The 25,118-nt window shown below is 32.1% G+C and overlaps 1 protein-coding gene across 10 annotated transcripts in view; it reads left to right on the forward strand.

Annotated features, from left to right (window-relative positions):
- LOC106872134 (uncharacterized) overlaps nt 1-25,118 on the forward strand; it is a 108,131-nt gene that overhangs the window by 40,436 nt on the left and 42,577 nt on the right. For 3 of the 10 annotated variants that reach the window (XM_052965656.2, XM_089347924.1, XM_052965658.2), the window contains 2 exons: nt 7,440-7,500; nt 24,363-24,529. In XM_052965656.2, coding sequence (XP_052821616.1) covers nt 24,424-24,529 — 106 coding nt within the window. In that variant the 5' untranslated portion in view covers nt 7,440-7,500; nt 24,363-24,423. Of the gene's footprint in view, nt 1-7,439; nt 7,502-18,430; nt 18,470-24,362; nt 24,530-25,118 lie in introns of those variants that run through there. The other 7 variants (XM_089347925.1, XM_052965657.2, XM_089347927.1 and 4 more) reach the window with 4 other exon arrangements.

Below are 25,118 nucleotides of genomic sequence, written 5' to 3' on the forward strand. Positions count from 1 at the left end.
AACCAAAAACATGAATTGAACATTATTTTTGCATAAGAGAGGATTTAGTGGCAGTTGGATATGTTTTACAGTTTTCGGTAATAATCTGTAAAACAAATTGTGTCTCAGTTTCATCTTTTGTGAGAATGTTATTGTAATCCTGAATGAGTTTGACACCTTTCTGCAACATCGTTCACAACAACTGTTTTCTCAAGTTTTTCAAGTCCACTTTTGTAACTAGGATCATCCTTCCATGTTGAAGGGTCTTTGTCGAAGAAATGATGCTGAGAGAAAATCTGGTGAAGAAAGTTTCTGTACCAGGAGTTACAAAAGACAAAAACTCGATGTTTGTATAGAAAGAAAAGTCATTTTGGTGCAGAATGTACCCTTTCAGTTGATTTTTTTTTTCTTCTTCATCTTCTTCACCTTTGTCTGCTTCCAGCATAACTTGAGCAATATTTGCTTCACCTCTGGAATATTGTCATCAAATATGGATAGAACCACAGGTTTTGGCCAGAGATGGATGGAAAATTTTTTCGCAGCAGCATTACTGATTTCTGAATCAATATCCTGATAATTTATCAGTTGATAAATTGCTTTTGACCTCCACCTGGCATGATTTACAGTTCCTGGTGTATAAAACGATATCCCATTCTTCAGAATGCCACTAAGAAAGATCATCGTTAACTCCTACAATTCTCGGTAATCATTTCGCTGTTGTCTCTGCATAGAAAGATGGTATTCAAGAAATCCAAGAATGGTAGAGCGGACATCATCAGGCACTTCATTGCAACTCATTATGTAAACCGTCTTGTTCAGTTTCATTCAGGTTTCTCAAAATCTTTTGAAAAACGCCATGTCTGGACTAGAAGTTGCACCCATCAGTGAGTCAAAACAGCTTCTAAAAACTAACTAAAATATGTGATGATGGCAAGGGAAGTACAACAGGTCGCGATTGAACAACTTTTCTAGATTTGCACTAGCACCATTCACTCAATCTGTGTTGCTTGCTGTCGTATCACAGCAAAGTGCCTGAATTTTGTCGGTTATGCCCCACATTTCCACTGCTTGGTAAACAGCCATGGCTTGCTGTTCTCCTGAAGATTTTGGAATTTCCTTACCTTGAAAAGTTACTATTATTGCCAGGCTATCAACCTTTTCAACACCTGTGAGTGCTGGGAGCAGCTTTCCATCTCAGTGCAATTCTAATTCTTTACAGTCATTTAGGTTAAATTTGTGATGTATTTCTGTGTCTCTCGCTTCTCTAAATTTTGTTCTAAGGCGTTGATAATAAGTATACAAAGCACATAACATTATAAAAACATAGAGGTTATAAACATGGTATAACAACTTTATCAGGGCTACCAACACAACAGGGGAAGATCTATATCATAATGCACCACAACAAAATGAATGAGTGCTTACAAGTTATTACAAATAAATTGACTTGCATTTACAAACGTGGACAAGTCATATTAGTTCACTGTTTATCACTAACATATATTTCTTAATATTTTACTTCTCAACACTACCATTAGGTGCAGTACAATTCTTTCAACAGATGAACACAACTCACAACCTGGATGACAGCAAAAAATAGGTGTTTGTCCTATACCTGCACTCTGTCCCCAGCTTTGCAAGTTGCCTTCCCCATTATATTTATTGTCACTTATCCTTCTATTACCAAGAATATGTCTGAACAAGGTTTTAATTAAGGAGAAAATTATATAAGAGATAAAAAATTTTATCTGAAGAAAATGACTCTTCGGGCAAAAACTTCAAAATTTCATGGTTGATGAGGGTCGCCTTGCAGTTGTTCGATTGAGCTAAAATTTTGTATTGATTGTTTTTTTTTTGTTTTTTTGTTTTTTTAATTGGAACAAGACAGTGGGCTGGGAGCTAAACTTTTAGAAAGTTGAAAAATAAGGGCCACTCTAATATGCATCCACTCTCACACTTAAACATATACTTCGCTGTCTCCCAAAAATGACAGAGATTAAATGTAAAATACATTACACTAGAAAAATTTCTTGGAATATTATTCAACTAATTAATTAATATAGGTGCAAGCATAGCTATGTGGTTAAGAAGTTTGCATCCCAGTCACATGATCTAGATTCAGTGCCTACTTGCATGCAAATGCCATCTTCCAAAGCCACAGGTGAACAAAACTTTGAGAGTGAATTTGGTTGGTGGAAACTGAAAAAGCCTGTTGTATGTGTGTATTTTGCTCAAGATCTCTCACTGTGGCATAGTGCTGCTGGCTGAAGTACAGCCTTCAGAATCAGAAATGGTCTGACAAACTAAAATGAGGAGGGTTGCATAGAAAGCAAGAGTCCCACTAAGTCCTGACTCTGCTATTACACGCCCCAACTATAATCATAGATTTTTGCCAATATTGGCCTAATAAACCACCGCAGAACCCACTAAGTGTAAAGCTGCTAATCTGGACATCTCTATAGACATAATGGACAAATGTCATTGTGTGTGTGTGTAAGTTTCTTTGTTTACATATTGCATGATAGTTGTGAGTGTAGCTGTCATACTAGAAATTCACATTCAATGTTCTGTGTGAGCATGTCTGGTCATGTGGAAATATTACCTTTCTTGGAAACAGGTGGGGGTTTGCAAGTGAAAGGGCATCAAGGCAGAAAAATTCTATTTCAGTAAACTATCTAACTCATACTACCACGGAAAAGTGATCATTAAAATAGTGATGATGAATTAACGAAGTGAGTGTTCTATTTCCTTTGAATGCCATGTATCTTTATGCATATACATACATATGGTGTTAATTCTTCATTGTGCACTCTTAGAAATATTCTTTATGTATTACACATTTGAAATGTTAGAAATGTACCAACTGAAGGTTAAAATAAATGAGTCAATGCAAATGTACTGTAGTGGTCTTATACAGTCCTGCATTTGTTCTTTTTAAATCGTCCTTTCATATCTCAACAAGTTTAATTTTTACTATTCATCTTTCTTGTGTCATCTAAAATTTGTGTCAGTAATACAGAGCATGTTTCATTTGTTTTCCACTACCCCAAACAAACTTTTGGTCTTAGCAAAAGGAAAATACTGCAAGATATATATTAAAAATGATTAACTAATATTTCTGTTACATAGTTTAAAGGTAAATTAATATGAAAACATATTTTTCTGACGGAGAAAAAAAATGTTTATTTTAAGCTGGTATGAAATCCTAGCTTTCTGAATACATCAAAATAAGGTTAAATCAGTTTGGTAAAATTAAAATCTATAATTTCAGAAAAGAACATAACTGCAACTTTTTATTTACTTTTTATTTTTATGTGTCTAAAATTTTTAAATGTGGGCTTAAATTACATTATGACGAGGGTTAATTTTAATAAATATTTTTCTGTACTCCAATGAACAACAGTATGTTAATAATTCTTGGGAAAATGTTTTCTTATAGAAACAATTTTTCATGATTAACTTTATTGTTGAGTCATTGTGATAGTGTAAAAAGTAAACAAAATCTAAATAAGTTAGATCAGTTTATACACAGCAAATTATTAACTACCCCCCCCCCCCCCAACACACACATAATATACGTATTAGTAGTTCATCCCAGATTAAATGATTAAATGGTTTTTACATTATTAATTATGTCAGATTGTAAATATTGGTTTGAGATGGTGTTGTCTTATATTTTGGCATAAGTATGCTGATTGCTTACTTATAACCAATTCTCTGTTTGCAATAAATTAACAATTAGCTTTAATATAAATTCATAAGTAATTAAGTTGTTTTGAAAAACTAGTTAATGTATCTACAAGTCAGATAGGTAGTCAGTAAATACATTATTGACTGTAAAGGCTTGATTCATAAAAGTACACATCTAATGGTAGGATTAATAGCTGTCAGATTTTTCTCTGTGTGTAGTTTCCCCTACAAAATTAATAGATTATTCCGACATATTTGATATATTTAAGTTTCTTAGTTGAGTTATGATAATGAAATTTTCCAGGCTCTGAATCTCGTTATGTGTTTCCATTAATATAAGATTTCAATTGGTTTCATATCCAGTCACTGTTAGGTGTCCTATTTCTGATTATATATATTGTCTTTAACTGGATTTCAACTAAGAAAATTTATTTCCAAATGAAGAGCAGTCATTTTAAAATACAGACTCTGAGTTCAAATCTACTCTAACACAATGTTCATATTTAGGAATAGGGTATCTTATCATGATCAGATATTGAACCTGTATAAAACTTTGCAAATGAAAACAAAAGGGAAAAATTAAAATCTAGAAAGTTAATTATATGACACATCAATATTATTAAAATCCTTTACACTCTGTTAATAAAAGGATTGTAATCTTTTTGTTGATTTGCTTTGCCTCACTGTGTTTCAAGAGTTTTAGTAATGAGACAGAAATACATCAGTTGTTATTGTGCATACTATCCTCATAAGCCAGTAGTGATACACAAATATCAAAACATATACAGAGTTATATCCATATATATATGTATTAATAAATATATATTTAGTCTAATTATGAAGTGTATTGTTTATCAAACATATGGATATGACTCCCTATACATATTTATTCATAATTTAGTGTCTTGGTGTTTTAGTTACTAAAACCAAAGATGTATGTATGTGTGTGTGTGTTGTGTAACTAGCCTGAGTCAGTTCTGATTGAACATGTAGGCTGTTATAATTGCATGGTCTATTCACACAGTGATCTAATTAATCATAGCATACCCGGTGGTTGTAGGGAATGTCTTTGACTCCTGAAGGTGTTGTAGGAACCCTGTTGTGACATACTGCTTGCCTTAGGCATTTTAAAACCTGATCATTTGTTGTATAGCTGAATTCTGAATATACAGGCCATCTCACCCACTCATGGAAAATCTTTGGATAAATAACTAAAGTGATTTTAAAGTTAGCTATGTATTTACCTTGTTTTGGTTATTTATAATATGATTTACAAGTTTGTTGGGAAATAAATAAAAAATCCTAGTAACCACAAATATTTTATGAAGGAAAATATATCTATTCTAAACAATATGAACAAGAATATCTATTTTCAAATGCAAAATGTATGTGGATGGCAATTCTATAAGTTTCTTGGTTTGTCAAATATTTGTTTTGGCACCAAGATTACTTTGTGTAAATTTTTAATTTACATATTAACTCTTGGTAATGGTTTTTATGTTTGCTGTATATTTTCTTTGATTTTTGTATGTCTTCTGAAAATACTTTGAATTCAAACTTGCTGCTTGACAACTTGGAACTGGTATCCATTTTCCATCCATAGTGAAACATTTCAGAAATTTGAAGTGTGTGTGTGTGGGGGGGGGGGGGGAAATGTGAGAAAATCTCCGAAAATTCCCAGCACTTAGATATGTACAATAATGGTGTACAGTGTAAGTCAGTTGTTTACATAGTGAAACCATGTTTTCACAAATGTACTGAAATTCTCATAAAAATATGAATGTCATTTTGGATGGTTCTGGCTTGTTTGGTAATATTAACCAAAACTTCTTTTGGCTGGCTATGGGTGGGTTAGTAATGAAAGGGTTAACTTTAGTCATATTTGAACTCAGAACTTCAAAACAGTCTGGCTCTGTATTTGTCCTGTATAGTTGTACCTTACATATCATAACTGAATGATATTTGACATACATGTAGACTGTATAAACAATATTTATTGGGTGCTAGGACTGTAGATTCAACAGGCTAAAAGTGTTTTTCTTGTGTTCAATTTTCAGCTATACTTGTACCACATTTTATTTCATTGTTATACAGCTTAGCACTAAGGGTATGTAATGGTTTCTCTTTTGTGAATTAATACAAAAGTTTAGAATTTTCAGACCTATCAAAAAAATTCTTTAAAATCTAGTCAGTTGGATGTTAAAATTTTTTGTATCGGATACTAAATATTTTAGTTCAAAATGTTTTTATTAATTTTTTTATAAGAAAAATTTTCAAAAATGTGTGTTCAACTTATTGACATTAAGAAGTGCACACATCTGTACAACACCTGTTCTAACTCATGTTTTTAAGAGCCAAATGTGTGCGTTGATAAATGATGAAGATAAAAAAATATGTTAATGAAAAGAAAAGAAATGAACTATGTTTTATCTAAGATGATTTATTGGAAGTTATTTTTTGAATATTCCTTTTATTTAATTTAACTTTTTTTCAAATGTTAGTAATGAAGTAGATCAGTGTTTCTTGACCAATTTTGCCTCATGCCCCTCACTCCAATTGTATACCTCACCTTGAACAAAGTTTGTATACAGCATCATGTATTCAAAAAAAGTTTTAATTAAAACTTTATTGCAAGTTTTTTTCACTTGTAACTTAAACCTCATTCTGAAGCCCCTCACCCTACAAAATATTGCTGTATCCTGCCAAGGAGACATGCACCTTCACCTTTATTTTACTTCTACTCCTGTCAGTGTATTTTATTGAGTCCTTTGCTCTTTGAATGAATGTTTAATTTAATAAAAATGTTTTTATTACTTCAGTAGAAGCTTCATTGAAGAATAAATATAAACTTTTATTTTTCTAAGCATCTATGGTATTTTACTGATTTTACTGCTATCTGTGGGTTACTAATAAGATTGTGCCGTTTCTTTCATTGTTAATCCTTTTGTTACCATATTTCTGTTGAAGTACATTGCCTCTGTTTCAATTAATCGTTCATATAATGAAGAATTTAGTAAAATAGCGTAGTAATTATTAAGATGGTGTTTTAAGCATAAATTAACATGAAGTTCAGATGGTAAGTTTTAATTTGGATCACTTAAAAAAATAGATATGTTGAGGTCCCAATCAACACAAATTTTACTTGACATGAAGATGCAGGCAAACAAAAGACTTAATGGTATTGTAGATTTATATCTACTTCAGTATTTTAATTTTTATGATATACAGTAGTAATCAGATCTACCTATTTATATCAACCAAAGAGGAAGCCCCTTACATGGTCACTTGACCTTCTAGAAATGGTAGCCAAATTCTCTCAAATCATACCTTTAAAAAGATAGTGTAGCCATTGTTGGAATGCTTTTTATCAGAGGTCTTCTCAATCACGGTTGGCCTGAGGTTAAACAACAACTTACTGTTGTACATCCAAATCATTCAAGTTCTGAGCAATCACATTGAAGCAGTTCATTGTTACAGTTATCTTGAGGCTTTGTTTAGTGTTACTGAACAGGGTTGAACAGCTCTACCTGAGTAGATCTACATCATGGTGGGAGCAAATCAATTCTTTCTACTGTTATCCTGTTTCAATTGTACACATCATTTTGAGGTTTTGTATTTAAAATGAACCTGCCGTTTTCAAAGTGAATTACTCAGTTTTTTGGGGGTTTTTTTAACATTTACAGCTTCTCTTCAATTATTAGCTCTTTATGTAAATCTAAAATTAGAAAAGGGATTCTGTTCTAATTCATGGGTATTTATTTATGTTACAGGATCCAATCCGTTGCCAATATCCAGTTACAAACACTGCCTAAAGACTTCATAATACATATGGTGAGTAATGTTTCATACAATGACTTTTTGGTGTTGCAAATGGAATTTCTGCCCAAATTATATAAATATTGATTGTTTTTAGGTTTATTATTTTGATCAGCATTACTGAAAGAGATGCTACGTTATCATTTAATGTCCATTTTTCATGTTGGCATGGGCTGGACACTGCCCAGCTCCAATTGTCTGTTTTGGCATGGTTTCTACGACTGGATGTTCTTCCTAATGCCAGCCACTTTACTGTGTACTGCGTGCTTTTTAAGTGGCACTGGCACGAGTGCTTTTACATGTCACCAGCACACTACATTTTACGTGGCACCAGCAGAAGTGCTTCTCACATGGCGCCAGCACAAGTCCTGTTTATGTAGTACTGGTACAAGTGCTTTTTATGTGGAACCGCAACCCCACAAGACAGACCCTTTGGCTGAGAGAGGGAGTGGGAGGCATGGCCATACATATCTTTTATTTTCCAGAAGTTATTTGTGCTCAAGTTTTTTTTTCTTCTTGACAGTAAGGCTGTTAATTTAATTTCTTTGCTGAAACTTAAGAAATGTATTGTTCATGAAATAAGAACATCAAACTGACTTGCATTTAATCATCTATCAGTGCAGGAGTATTTTGTTTTCTTATCATCACCATCAGATTCCATTTTCCATGCTGGTGTGGGTTGGACAGCTTGACGGGAACTGGCAAGGCCAGGGGCCGTACCAAGTTCTGTTGTCTGTTTTGGCTTGGTTTCTACAGCTGGATGCCCTTCCTGACACCAAAAATCCATTGTTTCTCTTCATTACCTTCTTTCCATTCTTCATATTTCTAATACACACATGCATACACAGACACACTCATTCACAAATACACACATATACTATTTTTATTTTTTAATGGTATAGTCAGAAGTAGAAAAGCAATGCTCAACTACTTTCAGAGCCTCTTTGATAAACAGAAAGAAGGGAATAAATTATCCTCTGACCAAAGACCTAGTTCTGATGGTTATAACAAAGTAAGCTCAGCTAAGGGCCAACTGGTCGTGTTATTATCATCAAAATCCTCATCCATTTTCATGATAACTTTTTCCATGCTCACATGTATTGGATAGGTTCTTTCCTACACAGTGTCTTGCCATTTACTGCAAATTTTGTCATCTTTTTTGTGAGATTTGATTTCTTGAGATCAGCTTTTACCACTTCTGCCTGTGGCTTCCTTGATCTTCTCCTATAACTTCCTTCCACTTTAAGAGCCTATGCAGCATCACGTTTCATACACAAGCAACATACAATCTGCTTCTTCACTTGAAGAGGTAATCCCTCTGTTGCCTACAGAGGTCACAGCTCCCTTAGCTTTTCATACTCTGTTCTTAGTCTGGCCACTATTCTTTCAGAGTACCCTCCTCTGTTGATTAGGTTATTCTAATAGCAGAAGCTACCAATTACTTCTATAAATGCTTAAAAGCATTGAAAAGAATGTATTTTACTACTGCACTGACTGCTAATTATTCTTGTGCATCTGTCACCTTTGATGCCAGGACACCTCTTGTGCACATAGTGCACCTTGTGTGGAATGCCTACCTCCTCTTTTTCTTTGTCTTTGCCAAATTTATTCTGCTGCCTTTCAATTCTAAGTTTTGCTTACACATCTGGAATTTCTTCTCTACTCTGTTATTAGCCATTAGCAAATAGGAATTCCCATGGACGACCAGTCTTAAACTCCTCTGTCAAAACTTAGAGACTATAACAGAAAGAAGGGGCTGAGAATTGAGATTTACTAAACCTACCTGCATTTTGCCATCTCTCGCTTTTCCGATTGCTTTCCTGTGCACTACTCTCATAAACCATTCAGTTATTGCCTACTCTTGTCAAATGCCTTCTCCAGATCAACAAATGTGAGGTAGAGGTTTATTCGACTTGTCTCTTTCAAAATAGTGTCTTCAACAGTTGAAACTTTTCCTAGAACAAGTTTTCAGAGGTAGTACACAGTTCTTGTAGCAAATCTTTTTCAGTCTCTTCTATTATCTAAAGTAGCTGGCCTTTCATAGTGGATTTCACCTTCAAGAGTGTAGGGTAGTTCAGTCGAAAGTTATATAGATGAGTGATATATGAACCGGTATGGTAGGTGACCAGAATTCATCCATGTTTCAGGTCTTCTCTTTTACATTGCCTCTCTTTAAACACCTCAGGACTGCCAAGTAAAACTTATTTGATCACTTGACCTCATAGAACAAACTCATGATGTACAATATCCTTCCAATCAAAAAATTATGCTCAACATCACTTTCATATTTGAGCAACATGTGCTTTTTTTCCCCTCTCTCTGTTTGACATTGGCAACAGCTGCCTTTGTGATTTAACATGGTAGCAATACACTCATGTATCATTACATCAGCTATTATGACACTTTCCAGAGACTTAGTTGAAAGATCAAATAACTTCTGACTGTGACTTGCCTTCTTTTTTGGTCATCTATCAAATGGCACAGCGCTGTGTTTTCAGCAATGCAATGTATTTTCAGTTTTGTCTTTTAAGAACATATTGCAAGAAGTTTTACAGATGCCTACTTCTTTGGAAAGACAGTTAGGTAGCAGTTTTCATAAAATCACAAATCACACATTTGCAATGTGATCATCCAGATTTGGAATCATCTTTAATGGATGTTCTTCTTGATTTGAAATATTGATACCCTTCCTGAATTGTGCAGCTCAAACAATCCACAAAGGCCTATTACAACATAAGAAAAGTCTCTGTAAAAGATTTTCATAATTTGAAACAGAATTTTGCAAAAACTCTTCGATTTTGTACTCCATTGTCCAACTTGCATCAAATTGCCAAGTGGTGCATCAAACATGCATTCATTCTATCAAATGTAGACAATTAACATGAAGTGTTATTGTTGTTATTATTAGACTAAAGGTCATGGTCATCCAGCTACAGTATGACAGTTACAAGCACACTATCCCACCTTGTTGATGCAGTTTTAAAAACATATACATTGTTTTATTTTCCATTAGGTACAATTTCAATCATTTGGATATTTTATTTGTAATTAATTTTAACAGATGAATGCATTTCCTTTTCCTTTTTCCTTCTCGGAGCTAAAGTTGAAGTGATAAATATTGTTAGTCTGCAAACTGATTTAGAGTCTCGAATCTATGTTTGTTGTTGCAAATGAGCAACATGGAGTTAGAAGAAACAAGAGAGCACTAGATTAAATGTACTATATTTAATGTTATTTCCCTATATTCTGTGGTGAATATAGGATTTAGTCATTCATATATCTAATTGATAAAACAATACCAGTGATATACTGTAATAAATTATATCACCCATCTGCAAACAAATACATTTCCCATCTGCAGCAATTAGTTTCATATGTAGTCAAGATTGAACTCCTGGCTATGTGGCCAAGTACCAGCTCAGAATTGTACTTGACATCAAGCCTTTATATCTCTTTGTAAATTAAAAGATTTTTATTAAACAAGCTTAATGCAACTCTCTCGAAACAAGTTGGTGATGTAAATATGCAGAATAAGCTTTATGACTAGCTGCGCTTTAGTATTGTTTTAAGATGACCCTCCAAAAGATTTACATACTGTAACTGAATCTACCTTGTGAGATTTTAACTTTAATAATCCTATTATATTGATTACATGGTCAAGATTTCTAATGTTTTCATTGTGATATGTATTTTATTGCAGTCAGATACATTTCAGTGTGTTGAGGGTAGTTGAACTTGAGAGAACAATAGTGAACATTGTGGCTTCATTTTTAATGAAAATAAACTGTAAAATATAACATAGATGATTTATATAAACTCAGATCAGCAGGTTATTTCCTTTTTTATTGAACATTCTGATCTGATTAGGAAATTTATTTTAAATTGTTGTCATTGAGTTTAAAAGAAATTGACTTATAAGTATCATCTTAAATTATCATTATTATGGCATTTTTCAATACATTGGTAAAGTGTGCTGTGTTTTTTTTTTTATATTTCAAATCATTAACCATTTTATTTTAATTATCATCGTTTGCTTACATCTGTGTTTGATAGTATTGACAGTATTCATTGAAGATTCTCTTTGGAAGAATCTTATGAATTGCGAAAATAATGATATGAAATTGTCTTTCAACTCATTGAAAGGTTCTTAGTGGTGTGGTAGAAGCTTTCCTATTCTATCTTACAAAATAAGAAATATTTTGCAGCTCTGACATTCTCTTATTCATTCATTCATTCTTTTTGTTTAGTTTTCTCTTTTCTCTTTCTATGTAATAAGTTAACAATTTGTTTGACATGATGATGATGATGATGCATTGTATTGAATCAATATGGAGAAACATTATTTTTAACATTTGTAATTACCTGTTGTATTAAAATGTTGTGTCCTTGATAATCAGTTAAACAAAGAGCTGCATAAAAGCCTAATGGAAGAATAAAATTGAAGAATATTTTTATTGCACACTCTAAGGATACTAACACAATTCAAAAATCATTAGTATTAAAGTTAAAGACAAAATATTAATAAATGTAGTAATCTAAATTACTTTTGGATGTGTTCCTAAATTTGTTTTTCTTTAATGACAATTGAGAAAAGTCTCTTCTATCTCAGCTGTTACATTACATTTCTATACACAAGCTTTGTTCTTTACAATCTTTTAGTTAACTGATTTCCTAACATTTATTATCATTTGCATCACTACTTTTCAAGTTTTAGTTCTGTTCTAACAGTCAGTATTTTATTTCAATTATTTTCACACAAACTTTCATTTATATTACTCATCAAACATTTAATTTATCTTTTGTTATTGGTAGTCTTTCCTGAATTTCCACTCTTACTTCATCATCAGTGTCTGTAAATCTGTCTCTCTTCTTTCTGTTCTTAGAATGCAAGCATTAAATAGGATTTTGACCACAAGAGTTTTATAGCTTGTATTAAAACCCTGTCTCTGTGCATGATTGGTACAACTGACTGGGGCCTGAGTGTGTACACATAACATTATTTACAAATAGATGTCCATACCATACAAATAAATGTCCATAATGATGGAATTGATGTACATAATATTAATAATCTGATAATGATTTGTCAGTCTGAAAATTTAGTCTGCTAAGAACTGTCTAGAATGTCATTTGTGTGTTAGCTGAAATCTTAGGAACAATGTATTTTGTTTCATTTAGCTATTTTTCATTAAATATCAGCAATGGAAAATGGTTAAGGTAGACAGAATCAATGGAAGTCTGGTTTTTAATGTGTCTGTTAAAAGGAACATTTTTCAAGTTGTGGAGGTTAATTAGCTTGTTAGAACTTTATCCTTGGTTTATATGTTTTGAAACAGAAGGATTAAAAGTAAAACTCTAATTATTTTTCTGTACATGTTAATTTCTTCATGATGATTATGTTTTGTTTATTTCTTTGTTGATCTTAAGCATCTGGTATGTAATTTGTTGTAGCATCTAGTATGCTATTTGGTCTATAATTAGTTAAATTTAAACAATTAAAAAGATCTCATCTTCCAGTTACCAGAATTTTGATTTCTTACCTAAAACATCATTCTCCTAGCCTCTGACTGTGTTTTGTAACTTTTCTGCAATAATGTTTTTACTCTATAATACATTTCCTAAGTGATGTTTTCATCTGGCATTCACTATTTGTGTTGTCATATATTTGTAATCATATAAAGAACAAAGATTATGCTTTACCTTAAAACATTTGATAATTCAATATTTTGGACAAAATTTGCCTAGAATGAGGAATATCAATGCTCTTTATGAAGTGGGTTGTATTTTCCATGGGTTTTTCTCTTTTTTAAAAATTTTTTCTTTTTTTTTTGTAAAAAAATCTTGAATTAAAGGCTGTGTGCATGCAAGGTAGGTAGGTAGAGAAAGAGAGGGGGCTTAAAGTTTGCCTCAGAGGCAGGTAGAAATGGCTAGATTAGCCAATGAGCTTTGCTTTATTTTTGTTAGAAGTTGATGGTGTGTTTGTATTGTTTGAACAAAGATTTACTTTCTTGATCCTTTAGTTCCCAATATTTTGAACTGTAGCTCTGATTGTAACAGTGATGTTCTTGTTCTAGGATTTATTGAAGTGTTTGTTAACTGGCAACACACATTTGTGAGGGTGTTTTCATTTGATTGTGCAAATGCCCAGCCGGATAGTGTTCCCAATGTAATTTCTGTCACATTTTGTGCATTCTTAACTGGTAGGCAACTGCTCAACTGCCTTATGTTGTGAATGGTAGTTGTTAGTGCTCTGTCCTCCAATTAGTTCATAATAGGGATAGCCAGCAGGTTCAACAGATCCCATTGACAGTACTGTGGTATGTTACATGATCAAGGAAACCAGTAATGTGTTGTTCACAATGATTGACATGAGTTGGTGGATGTCTAAGTGTGAGATTGAAACAAATGTTGAAGTGATGTTGTGATTGGTCTGTAGATTTGATGCCTTGAAGTGAGAGAATTTCTATGCTAAAAAGATTTCTGTTGTTTTTGAGTATAATGAAGCCAACTTGTTGGAGCCTTTGATGCAAACAATTATCAACCTGTGTGAAGAAGGTTTGTAGTGTAAGGTTTGATCCAAGAAAGAAGCCAAGAAATTTTGTATAATAATTTTTTAAGCTGGAGACAGTGGATCTAATTTTAAGTTTCAGTTTAAAATTGTTTCTCTTTATGAGACGGTAGAAGATAAGTTTTGCTGTTTTTAATGGCAAAAAGATGCCTTTGTTACTGATGTCAACCTAAATGGTGTTGATGAGGTTTTTAAATCTTCACCATTTAAACTGGCCTGATCTGACTTCTCACAACTAGCCTACAATGTCCTCTATAAATAATCACATCATCAAAATCTGAAAGCTACAAGATAATACATGTTTAATTCAAAACATTGTGGATAAATAGGCATTGCATTAGACAGAGTAATCTGAATATTAAAGGGTTAATCTAGATTGGTGTGATCTATAATATCAGTGCAATCCAGAGTTGTTCAGTTGCTCAAGTGCAGATATCCTGAATGGAATGCCAAATTCTTTCTCTTTGTAAGAAGTATGTTAAATGAACTATTTCAAATGAAGTATTGGAATTTAAAGAAATCAGAGCTTTCCCTAGTTATTTTTCTAGGAGGTTGGAGATGAACAGTTTACAACAAGCAAGTTTGAGGTTAAGTTTATGGTCGATGGGATATGTCTGTAACTGATGTCAACCTTAATGGTATTGATGAGGTTTTTAAATCTTTAGTATTTAAACTGGCCTGGTCTAACCTATCACAACTAAATGGGTTAAATGGGCTGCCAGAGGTGTTAGATAGCAAATCTGATAGTAGTGGTTGTGTTGTAGTATTGAGTTTGTGAGCAGAAATATATGTAACCTGTAAGGGTAGGCAAATTCAATAGAGTTTCAAGTGAGCTTTATACTATCATAATTTTTTTTCTCCTCAGGATCACTATTAAATTTTCTCCATTTAATCAAAATGTTTCTTGCAAATCAACAACCCATTATTTATTGGACATCATTAGAGGGATCCACTGGTCTTGTTTAACATTATTTCAATATATTTAGCAATGAGTCTTTTAATTTTCATCATGTCTCATTATACAATCATCACCAGTGAATTTAGTGGTCATTTCCCAATTGTCCTCTTTTGTTCTTTTTATGCTTGTGTTATTATTTTTTTTTCTCAGTCTTTAATCATGAACATTTCTCACATAGTGAAAGTGAAAACTTCACCTTGCCTATTACATAAATGTATGCTTGAATGTTATGCATGAAATTAACTATATTTTGTTCTTTTTTAAGTTTTTTTCCTTTTTCTTTGTTATTCTGTAAAAGAATATTTTTGTATTGATCAGTAATGTTAGCCTAATTAAATGAAACTTTATTGCTTGTCTTTAGTAAATGGCATAGCATAAACTCTCACTTGTTGATAATTATCTGGACTGTTATCTTATTTTATAAAATAATTGCTTTAAAAGTTTGTTCAAAAGGTGTTGAATTATCAGTGTAACTTTGAATCACTTTATCGAGTACATTATTTTTTTTTTGTGTGTGTGGTAATTACTAAATGCCTATCAGAGTTGAATTGCCTTTACATCTTTTTTTTTACCTTCTTTTGCATCATCATCATTACCCATTACTACCTCTATGATAGCAATGTCTTTGTCATCATTATCAGAGTTATTCTTTTGATTATTATCATTGTTCTCTACATATGTTTTTCATGTGGCATCTGTTGTATTGTACAGGGTTGAGAATTCAATTAGCGTCACTGTCTTTTTTGTATATTGTAAGCCCATCACCAATTTGGTTACTGTTCTTTTAAGAGTTTTAGAATGAAAATTAATCAGTTGAGAAGCTACTTCTATTCAAAAATTCTTGTTGCTATTTACTTTTGTGTTATTTAGGCTAGCTTAATAGAAGGTATGAAATGTACAATAACTTTTGTGCTCAGTTTACAATTAACCATTGCAGAAACTTGAAAAGGCCGAGTTTCATTCTTACAACTACAAAGTTCCTTCATGATATGTTGATCCAATATGAAGAATAAATACACCTCACATAAAAGTATTGCTACCCCATTTTGATCAAGAAACCAACTGCAACACACCTACATACACACTAACACAAATACTGATATGCAGACTTTTTCTCTCACCAACACTTTAGCAAGATCTTCTTTTCTCAGACTACTACTGCTGCCTCTATCTTCTGATATTGTTGTGTATATCATATCCACATTAACACATTTTATATCAACTTCATTATTTGTCATCACTAATGTATTTTATACTCTTAGACTCCATACTTAACTCTTTGCTCAGTCATTTTCTCTTCAGAGCCACATCTTTGTAGAACATCATGCTTTTTTTTTTTTTTTTTTTTTTCTCCCTCAACCACTCGCAGTAGCCTGTAACTTCAATTGTATTCATTATAATATATATGGTCCTGAAGTATTTATGAGTACAGTTTTACCAGTTTAGGCTGTTAAAAAACTGAAGTTGAATATCAATTCTATTACACAATAAATATTTGAATTATCCCAAGTTGTAACATTCTTTGCTTTGAAAGAAGGTTATTTAATCTAAGAAATTTAATCTAACTTATTCAGAATGGTAAAATGAAAGACTTTTTAAATTTCCAAAATAATGAGAAAAATTAATTACTAAAATTATTTGTCACTTCTTTGATTTGTTCAAGTTAATTTGCTTTTAAATTATCCAATTTGTCATCAACTTAAAGTATGTTTTCTTTTAATTCTTTTTTGTACAATTGTAAGAGTTTTAAATAAAATGTCTCCTAGATTATAAAAAAGATAAAATTGGAGCATAATACATATCCTGCCTGTGAGTGACTTCATCAGCAGAAGTACAAATCTATTAACTTTTCTTCCATTCTGAATTAATGCTTCTTTTTTTTTTTTTTTCTTTGGTGGGTGGGGTATCAAAAAGCTGTTTATTCGTGGAAAAAGAATATAATAGATCAATTGAACTCTTTATATTTATTTTATCAATCACTGAGAGCTGAAAATCAAAATTAACCATGGTGGAGTTTACACTTATACTATATAGATCATGAGTCAGCAACTTCTTTTATAATGGCCCACTTTTGAATTGTTTTACATATGCCTATCCGTCAGTATATTATATCTTATCTTACATATAAAAATATCCGCATATCTCCTAATTTCCACCACCAGCAATGTTTATGTTCGCAAAAATGAGATAAATCGTCACACAAAGACTATCTGTTTAAATGGCATCGATTGCTCAATGACTCACTAATGCATTTAGTTTTGCTTTTATTAAAGGCCCATGGTTCCACGGAGAACACTCATGTAACCCATTTGTAGGCTATGCCCTCCCCTCCTCCCACTACTGTCACCCGCCCACTGATGTAAATGGACAAAATTAAATATTTTAAAACACCCACTGCTCTATTGTTTCGGACACTCCACTAACGCTTTTCTTTGAAAACTATAAAATAAAAGAACAAATAAATATATTTTGGCCATCACAACTGAGGTCATGTTGAAGTACAGTACTCTGGTATGACCTTAGCTATGGTGGCCAAAATGTAGTTTTACTGTGTACATAGGACCTATTAGAAGAAACAAGTGATTAAAAGAAACAGAAAGTGGCAATACTATCTATTAGGTGTATTTAGTTTTGCAGAAATAATAAAATAAAAAAATCATGAAGAAATTTATGTGGGGGGGGGGGGGGTCATATTTTTAATGCAATCTATGTAGATACTTAAGTACCTATAAAAATTTGTTACTGAATATCTCAACCACTATAATTTTGTTTTGGAAACATGCTTTCAATTTATTGATGTTGAAACCTAATGTAAATCTGACAGTTTTTCAGTATCTAATCATTGTTGATGTAATGCCAAACATCTATGTTACATTAATATTTATGATTTGTCATAAATAGCTGATTTTTTAATTCCAATTGTTTCTATAGTGTAAAAAATGTGCAAAATTTTTAATGTGCCAAATGTATAAATGATAAATTGATATAAGCTGTAATGGCACAAACACCTATAAAAAAGAATTATATTTTGAAATGATTCTGGAACTTACTAGTGTTCAGCCTATGTATTTACTGTATGTACATAAATGCCTATATCATTGGTGTAAGGGACTTTGAGGGAATGAAAAAAAAAAACAACCTAATATATATATTTACAGGGGATTTCTCAAGCAAAGTGTTTATATATATTTGTATTTATTGTATTGTTCATATCTGGATGATTCTAATTGTGTAGTTCATGTAAGATAATTTTATTTTTTAACCTATTTTGGCTATCTTCTGCTTTGATAATCTTTTCTGTCATATTTCATTCTTGTCCTGTTGGGAATACAACTATAAGGTCCAAGCAGTTTCTGTTTCTTTTAAATCTATCTTATATTCTCTTAATTATGTTACATGTGCACTTTTGATTCCTGCAGGGATGACCAAATGGCCGTATGAATCTGCTTTGAATTTTGGTAAGTTTCCTGTAGAGGATAATCAGAAGCTATAGGCTTATATCATGTATGTGTATGTGTGTGTTTGAATATACAAATGAGCAAGGAAAAATGAATTCAATACATATAGTATATTAATTCAAATGAGTTCTCTGAAGCTGCTTTGGGTTTCCTGTTACTTGTACATTCAAATTTCTATGCAGAATGTGCAAGAAGTGAGGAAATTCAGAGTAGTTGAAAGTGGTGTATGTATGCATGCATGCATCTATGCACGTGTATGTGTGTACACTCTGTGATGGACTGGGGTCTTGTTCAGGTGAAATGTCATGCTCTCAATCACTTATGTCATGGAAGCTAGGTAACTGCTCCATGAGTACTAGGACTTCCAACAGTGTTTACTGTTTTTATTTATACACATGCACACGCACATATATAAATGAGTTTACTTTACCAAATATGCTGGTGCTCATTTTACCATTAAGATTTTATGCAGCAGAATATTTTACCCCAACATATTTTTGTTTGTTAACAAAAATATTATATACGTGTCTACTTTATCTAAAATCTGTAGTAACAGTGGGACTGTTTTGTTCATGACATTTAAAAAGACCAAAACCTGTCTAAAGTCGTCACTGTGCTGCTAAAGATCAGATTCACACCCAACTCCATTCTATATTTTTCAGAGTTACCACCATCCTAGACTGGTCACAGGCCCACATCTCATTCATACATTCTCGACTTGGTGTCTGGTTGAATGCCTTTTCTGTCACTAGTCCCTTCAAAGTGTATACTGGGCACATTTATTGTGGCACTAATATTAGAGAAATTGTTATACCTTAAACATTACGAAAGAGTCCTGTTGATCCTGTGCTTATCTCCACTCATTTTCCAATCACTTTTACAGAGTATACTGGGTGCATTTTATCATGGCACCTGCATTAGTGAGGTTATCTTTATTCTGTAAGACTAAAGAGGATGATAGTGTAATTAGAGTGAAGGGTAGTTGAGAAGAAAAGAGTGAGGGATAGTAATAGAGCTGAATAAGAGAGAGATAGATATGAATAGCCAGTGGCCCAAGAAGGGGGAATTGTGATATGACTTATCACAAATGGGATGGTGTTAGGGTGCATTGGGTACAAATAGATCTGGTGTAATCCTTTGTAAATAGATCTCATGGTGGGAGAAAGAGGTAAAGTAAGAAGGATGGTGGTTGGAAATGGAGATTGAATACAAGTAGGTCTAGTGCTATCCCTTGTTTCATGGACAGCATATTATATAATATAGTGGGTAGGAATGAGGATCAGTGGTATATATCAATGTGTGTATGCCTATGTGTGTATTTGATTGTTCCTCTATTTTCCCTGCTCTTTTTAGTAATATAATGCATGATGCTTATTAAATCATATCTTTTTGTAGGCTTTGCATAAGCATAGATTATAATATGCAGCTGGCGTCAGTCATTGGTTCCTTGGCAGTTTGCTTCTTCCCCCCTCTTGTATGCTTTATTTCAAATGTTTTTTCTTTCATTTCAAAAATGCAGCATATACTTTCCTTTATTTCGTCTTCTGATAGCGTTACATTCTAGCTATCAAATTAGTTATTTGCGGCTTCTAGTATTGTTTTTAAAATTTCTAGTTGGCATGGTTGATAAACTGAAATTTATGCACCTCAGGGCCAATACAATTTGGAAAGATAGAATTTTCTGTTAGTATTTTTCCTCTTTCTGATTCTCTCTGTTCTTTATGGCTTGGTTTAATTTGTTATCAACACCTTGAATTTGTTTCAGACTGTTTTTATTTTCACTAATACATTGCTCATTACTTTAAATAATATTCCCTTTCATTGAAGTATATATATTAAGAAAAGAAATAAAAAGAAAATTACACAAATTGGAAATATAATACAAATTACTTATCTATATAAAACTTGGGTGCTGCACTAAAGTGGGACTCAACTCCCACTGATATGTAATTGAATTATATTCACAGATTCATGGCATTAGTGTCTTAGCCCAAATAGCATGTACTTTAACGTAGCATAGGTCATACAGCTAAATCTGGCAGAATCCATCCTTCTCCAGGTCTAACCACTGCCAGTTTCTTTGAGAGAAAGAGGAAGAGAGAAAGTAATAGCTGACAGAGATGAACTGACAAAAGTTAAAGTTGGCAGAAATTTAATTCAGAGCATTAGGGACCAAAACAAACTGTCTCTATATCTCTCTTTTACTCTCTCTCCTCTTCATCTCTTAAGGGGATGTAAAATGTGACTGGAGAACTCAACCAACCAACATTTATATCAGCTGGGTTTTTTGGGTTTTTTTTCAATAGACTACAGCAGTTAGAACTCTAAAGAAAGAGATTAAAACATGAAATATCACTTTGGTTGATTACTTCACAATTAAACATTTCCATTTTATGTTACAATATACTGCTTTGATGTATTAATTAGTTTGTTATAAAGAACTATCATCCCATGTACAGATAGCAATGATGAACTAGAGCACTAATGAAAATTGATGAAAAGTTGGTGTTGTTTACAATATATGTGGAGGGATATGTGTATCTTAGGATGTTAATGCATCACTGGTGTTTTATATCTATATATTTACAAAACATAAGCAGAATAATTTTATTGTAAGCACCAATCAGCAACAGTTTTAAATGAAGTTCATAACATGAGCTTTTTGTTTTAAAATTCATCTCTAATTTGTTTTATATTTTACTTTGTTTCCTTATATGAATGATCAAGTCTGTTAAATATATCTTTTGTAATTGGAGCATATGACTTTTTTTTTTTTTTTTAAATGTTTGTGTACTATTAGTCAGTTGGCTCATGTCATTGCCAACAAGGGGTAAATTACATTTTTGTAAATGTGACTTTTCATTTATTTATTATCTTCAGCGATAATTTATATAATTCACTCAGTGTCCATATACAAGAGTTCAAATTGTTGCCGCCTTCTGGGGTTAAAATTAACTTATGAAAAATGTAGCCTACATTCTCTAGGCTGCACAATATATTTTCAAGCCTTGTTGTATGAGAAAAATTGCAATCTCAGTGCTTGGAAATGCAGTGCTTTGTCACAGGGTGGAGATGTGGTGTGTTAAATCATGAAAGATAGTGAGGTCTAGCATTTGTAGTGACTTACAGGATTTTAATTGTTAGGCTTGTTCATTTGCAGGGTAGTTGCAGTGCAAGATTTTGTTTCCTCAATAAATGTACTGATTGATTGGGTAGCATGTCTTCATTAGAGATTTAAAAAAAAAATTTTGTCTCCATTCAGTGCTTTGTTGGGCATGAGATATGGACAATCAAAACCCATTGTTAAGCTCTAAGCTCATTTAAATGCCTTCTTTGCTTAAATTATCACATTAAAAGCACCAATTTGTAGGATTGGTATTCTAACTACATCTTTTGTAAAAAAAAATTATTTTTACTTTATTCCTGTTTTCTGGCATTCTGTGAGTGTATGTATGTAGATAAATGCATTTTGTGTAGATACATAATGTGCATCAATGGTATCACAATGTAAATTGCTAGTATTTTGCATGCAATCACACACACACACACACACACACACACACACACAGAACCAACTTTAAGTTGTGCAAATCCTGTAAACCCTTTATTTGTAGCAGAAGTAAACAAACATTCTGGATTTTTTTTCCCTGAGCTAAGAAACAATTTAGTCCTAACCAATTGATGACATACAACAAAACAAACTGCATAGCCTATTATTTTCAACACTTCAGTCTTATACTGAGAGAGTATGACATGATTAGTAGAAAACTAATTACTAATTAAACAATTTATACATATTAGGCTCAGGATATATCTAAGTCCTCTAATAACTTGTAGTTATTGATATCAATAATGATAAAATATCTTTAATGCATTGTGGTTATGACTACTGTCTCTTAGGTTTTCATCCTTAAAATATTTAATGCTTGCTTTTAGGAAGATTTAAGCAAACAATTTTGGAAATTTTTTAAATATTCTTTACTTAATAATCCAGTAATTGCTTTTATCTGAAAATAAGTCTTGTACAAAATGATAAAAGAAATTATGTCTAATTAATGATATTATAGCAATATTCTTTGAATATTACAGGTTCAATATTTTGATTCTCTGGCGGGGTCATTAACCTAGTGGATTAGTTCAGGAATTCTCCTCCAGATTCCTAAAAATGGGTTAATCCTAACCCAAATCACTCTGTAGATTATGTGGTGTATGGCTAACCTATGCTACTTTAAATTATTCTTTATAACAATAACATGTATATGCAGGCAGGGATAACTGTAAATGTATATATGTATGTGTGTGTGGTTAAGAAGTTTGTTTCTCAGCCATGTGGTTTCAGGTTCAGTCCTACTGCGCAGTTCATTTTAGCAAGTGTTTTCTGCTGTAGTCTCGGTTAAAGCTATTTAGCTTTGGATGTACATCATTATGTGATTACAAAAACTTAGTATGCAACTGTATAGTTTAACATTCAGCCTTGGTGAGTAGAAATGTACGTCAGAATAAAACCAATATAAATTGATATATTTGTAAGTTTATTATAGGTAAAGAAGAACATATATAGATATGAAAACTAACTTAAACAACAACCATAAAACTCAAGTGAATATTTCCATTAAATTCTATATTGATATATATTTTTTTATAATGCTGGTTTTCTCACCAACATTATAAACAAGCTAAATAAATTTTGTGCTGGCAACATACCAAGAGTTATTGAATTTAATGGAATCTAAATTGAAATCTGTTTTTCAATGCATATATTTTTGTTGCTCTTCCCTTAAGATATATTCCACTTTGAAACAATAGGTTGGATTCATCTAATTATTTATTAAAAGGAGGTTATGTGCAGATTGTTTAGATTCGTACAGAATAATATCATAGAATTTTTTTTTTTTTTCATAATGTATGTTTGTAAAATTACAAGTGTTCAAGGAGACTAATTTCATAGTTTTATACATATGATGTATGGCTATTCATCCAGCTTAGGATTGCTTAATTTCAGATTTCTATTTGTGTAGTGTAATCAAAATGGATAATTTAATTGATTTTATGAAAGGTTCAGTTGCAGTAAATATATCATGTGTTTATTTTACTAATAGAATACAAAATTTGTGTGATGACAGCCAAGAATTTAATGTGTGGAGCGTAAAGTACTTTAAATCGGTCTTCAGCCTCACATATTACAAATAAACTTCAAAATAGATAGCTATAATAATTGAAGATAGTCACAATATATATATATTAAGTGGAAAAACATTGTGTTCATGTTGTAGAAGTTACCTTTAAATATAAGTATCTCTCTTCCAAGAGGATTTTAAACTTATTTTTAAGATCCTCAAATAGTATTTTTAAAAGTAACCATATAAAAAGTAATATATTTTAAAATGACGACCTTTTGGGTGAGAATGTTTTCTAGGTTTTCATCTTTTAAAATTCTCAGTTTGTTGTTAACTCTGGTCAAATTAACTTACACTCAAAGGTGTTCCAGCCATAACCATCCTCTTTTGTACATAAGGTACTACTTTATATCCTTCTTTCTGTGCTAAGGGACATTTTTTTTTTCATTTTTACTTAGCTGTCATTTCATATCTACGATCTGCTGTAAGATTTCATTTTGTCAGATTTTTTTTTTTTTTTCTGCAATTTCAATAGTGTTATGTATATATAGTCTTGAAAATATTATCTATATGTAGTTTTATCAATTATTGTACATGCTAAAATTCAGTTATTTAATGTTAAAACCTTTTGCTTATATCTTACTGGCAATAGAATAATGCATTCTGATATTAAAGATTATTTGTAATATGAACTTCACTGTTATGTTAGATAATTCATTCCTACCTCATTGAAAATTTCTATTTATAAACCAAAATTTGTATTTATTGCACTACAGGAAAAATTTGGCTTGTCTCCCCAACTCTTGCACACAGCTTCCCACCTTGAAAGTAAGTGTAATGCTGTGCGGGTCTCCACACAACCCACATGGCAAAGGAAAAAGTCTGGCAGAGTGCCAGATGAATCTAGAAGGCTTTCAAGGACACATCCCTGGAATGTCAGCAGGTATATTTCCTTGAAGATTGTTAGGACTCTCTTAAAATATTAGAGATAAATTTAACATTAAATTGTCTGTTATTGGCAACAGTGCAATGATTATGTCAACTATATATTATGTTGACTCATAGAAAACTTGTGTACCTGCATTTTTGTTTTATTACTATATACTTACATCTAATTTTCAAGGTTCCTTGCTAAACTGATCTTTCCCTGGGGTTTACCTTCCATTTCTGAATAGTACCTTGTTTTGTCCTTAATGTTTGACAAGGAGTGTGACTGAAATCTGTTAAGGGATTTTAATGTTTTCCTTACCCCAATCTCTTTTAACCTTGTATCTCTGCATTCCCTTTGAAGGGATCAGTTTAGTTTGTTTATGAATATTTAACATGTAAGAAAAATTGTTTAATACTTTGATGATTAATGCTATTTTATTTATTTTATTTTTTGATAGTTTCATTTATGCCTTCAGTTGTTTCTGTTACCAATTTCAAGAATCCTCTATTTCAGATCTCTTTATTTTTCAGGAACAATTATTATTATTATTTTTGTTTGTTTTTCTTTGTGCATGTGCACAACAACACTTGTAGAAAGAAAG

The sequence above is a fragment of the Octopus bimaculoides genome, chromosome 2, assembly GCF_046866305.1.
Source record: "Octopus bimaculoides isolate indiv1 chromosome 2, ASM4686630v1, whole genome shotgun sequence".
NCBI lineage: Eukaryota > Metazoa > Mollusca > Cephalopoda > Octopoda > Octopodidae > Octopus > Octopus bimaculoides.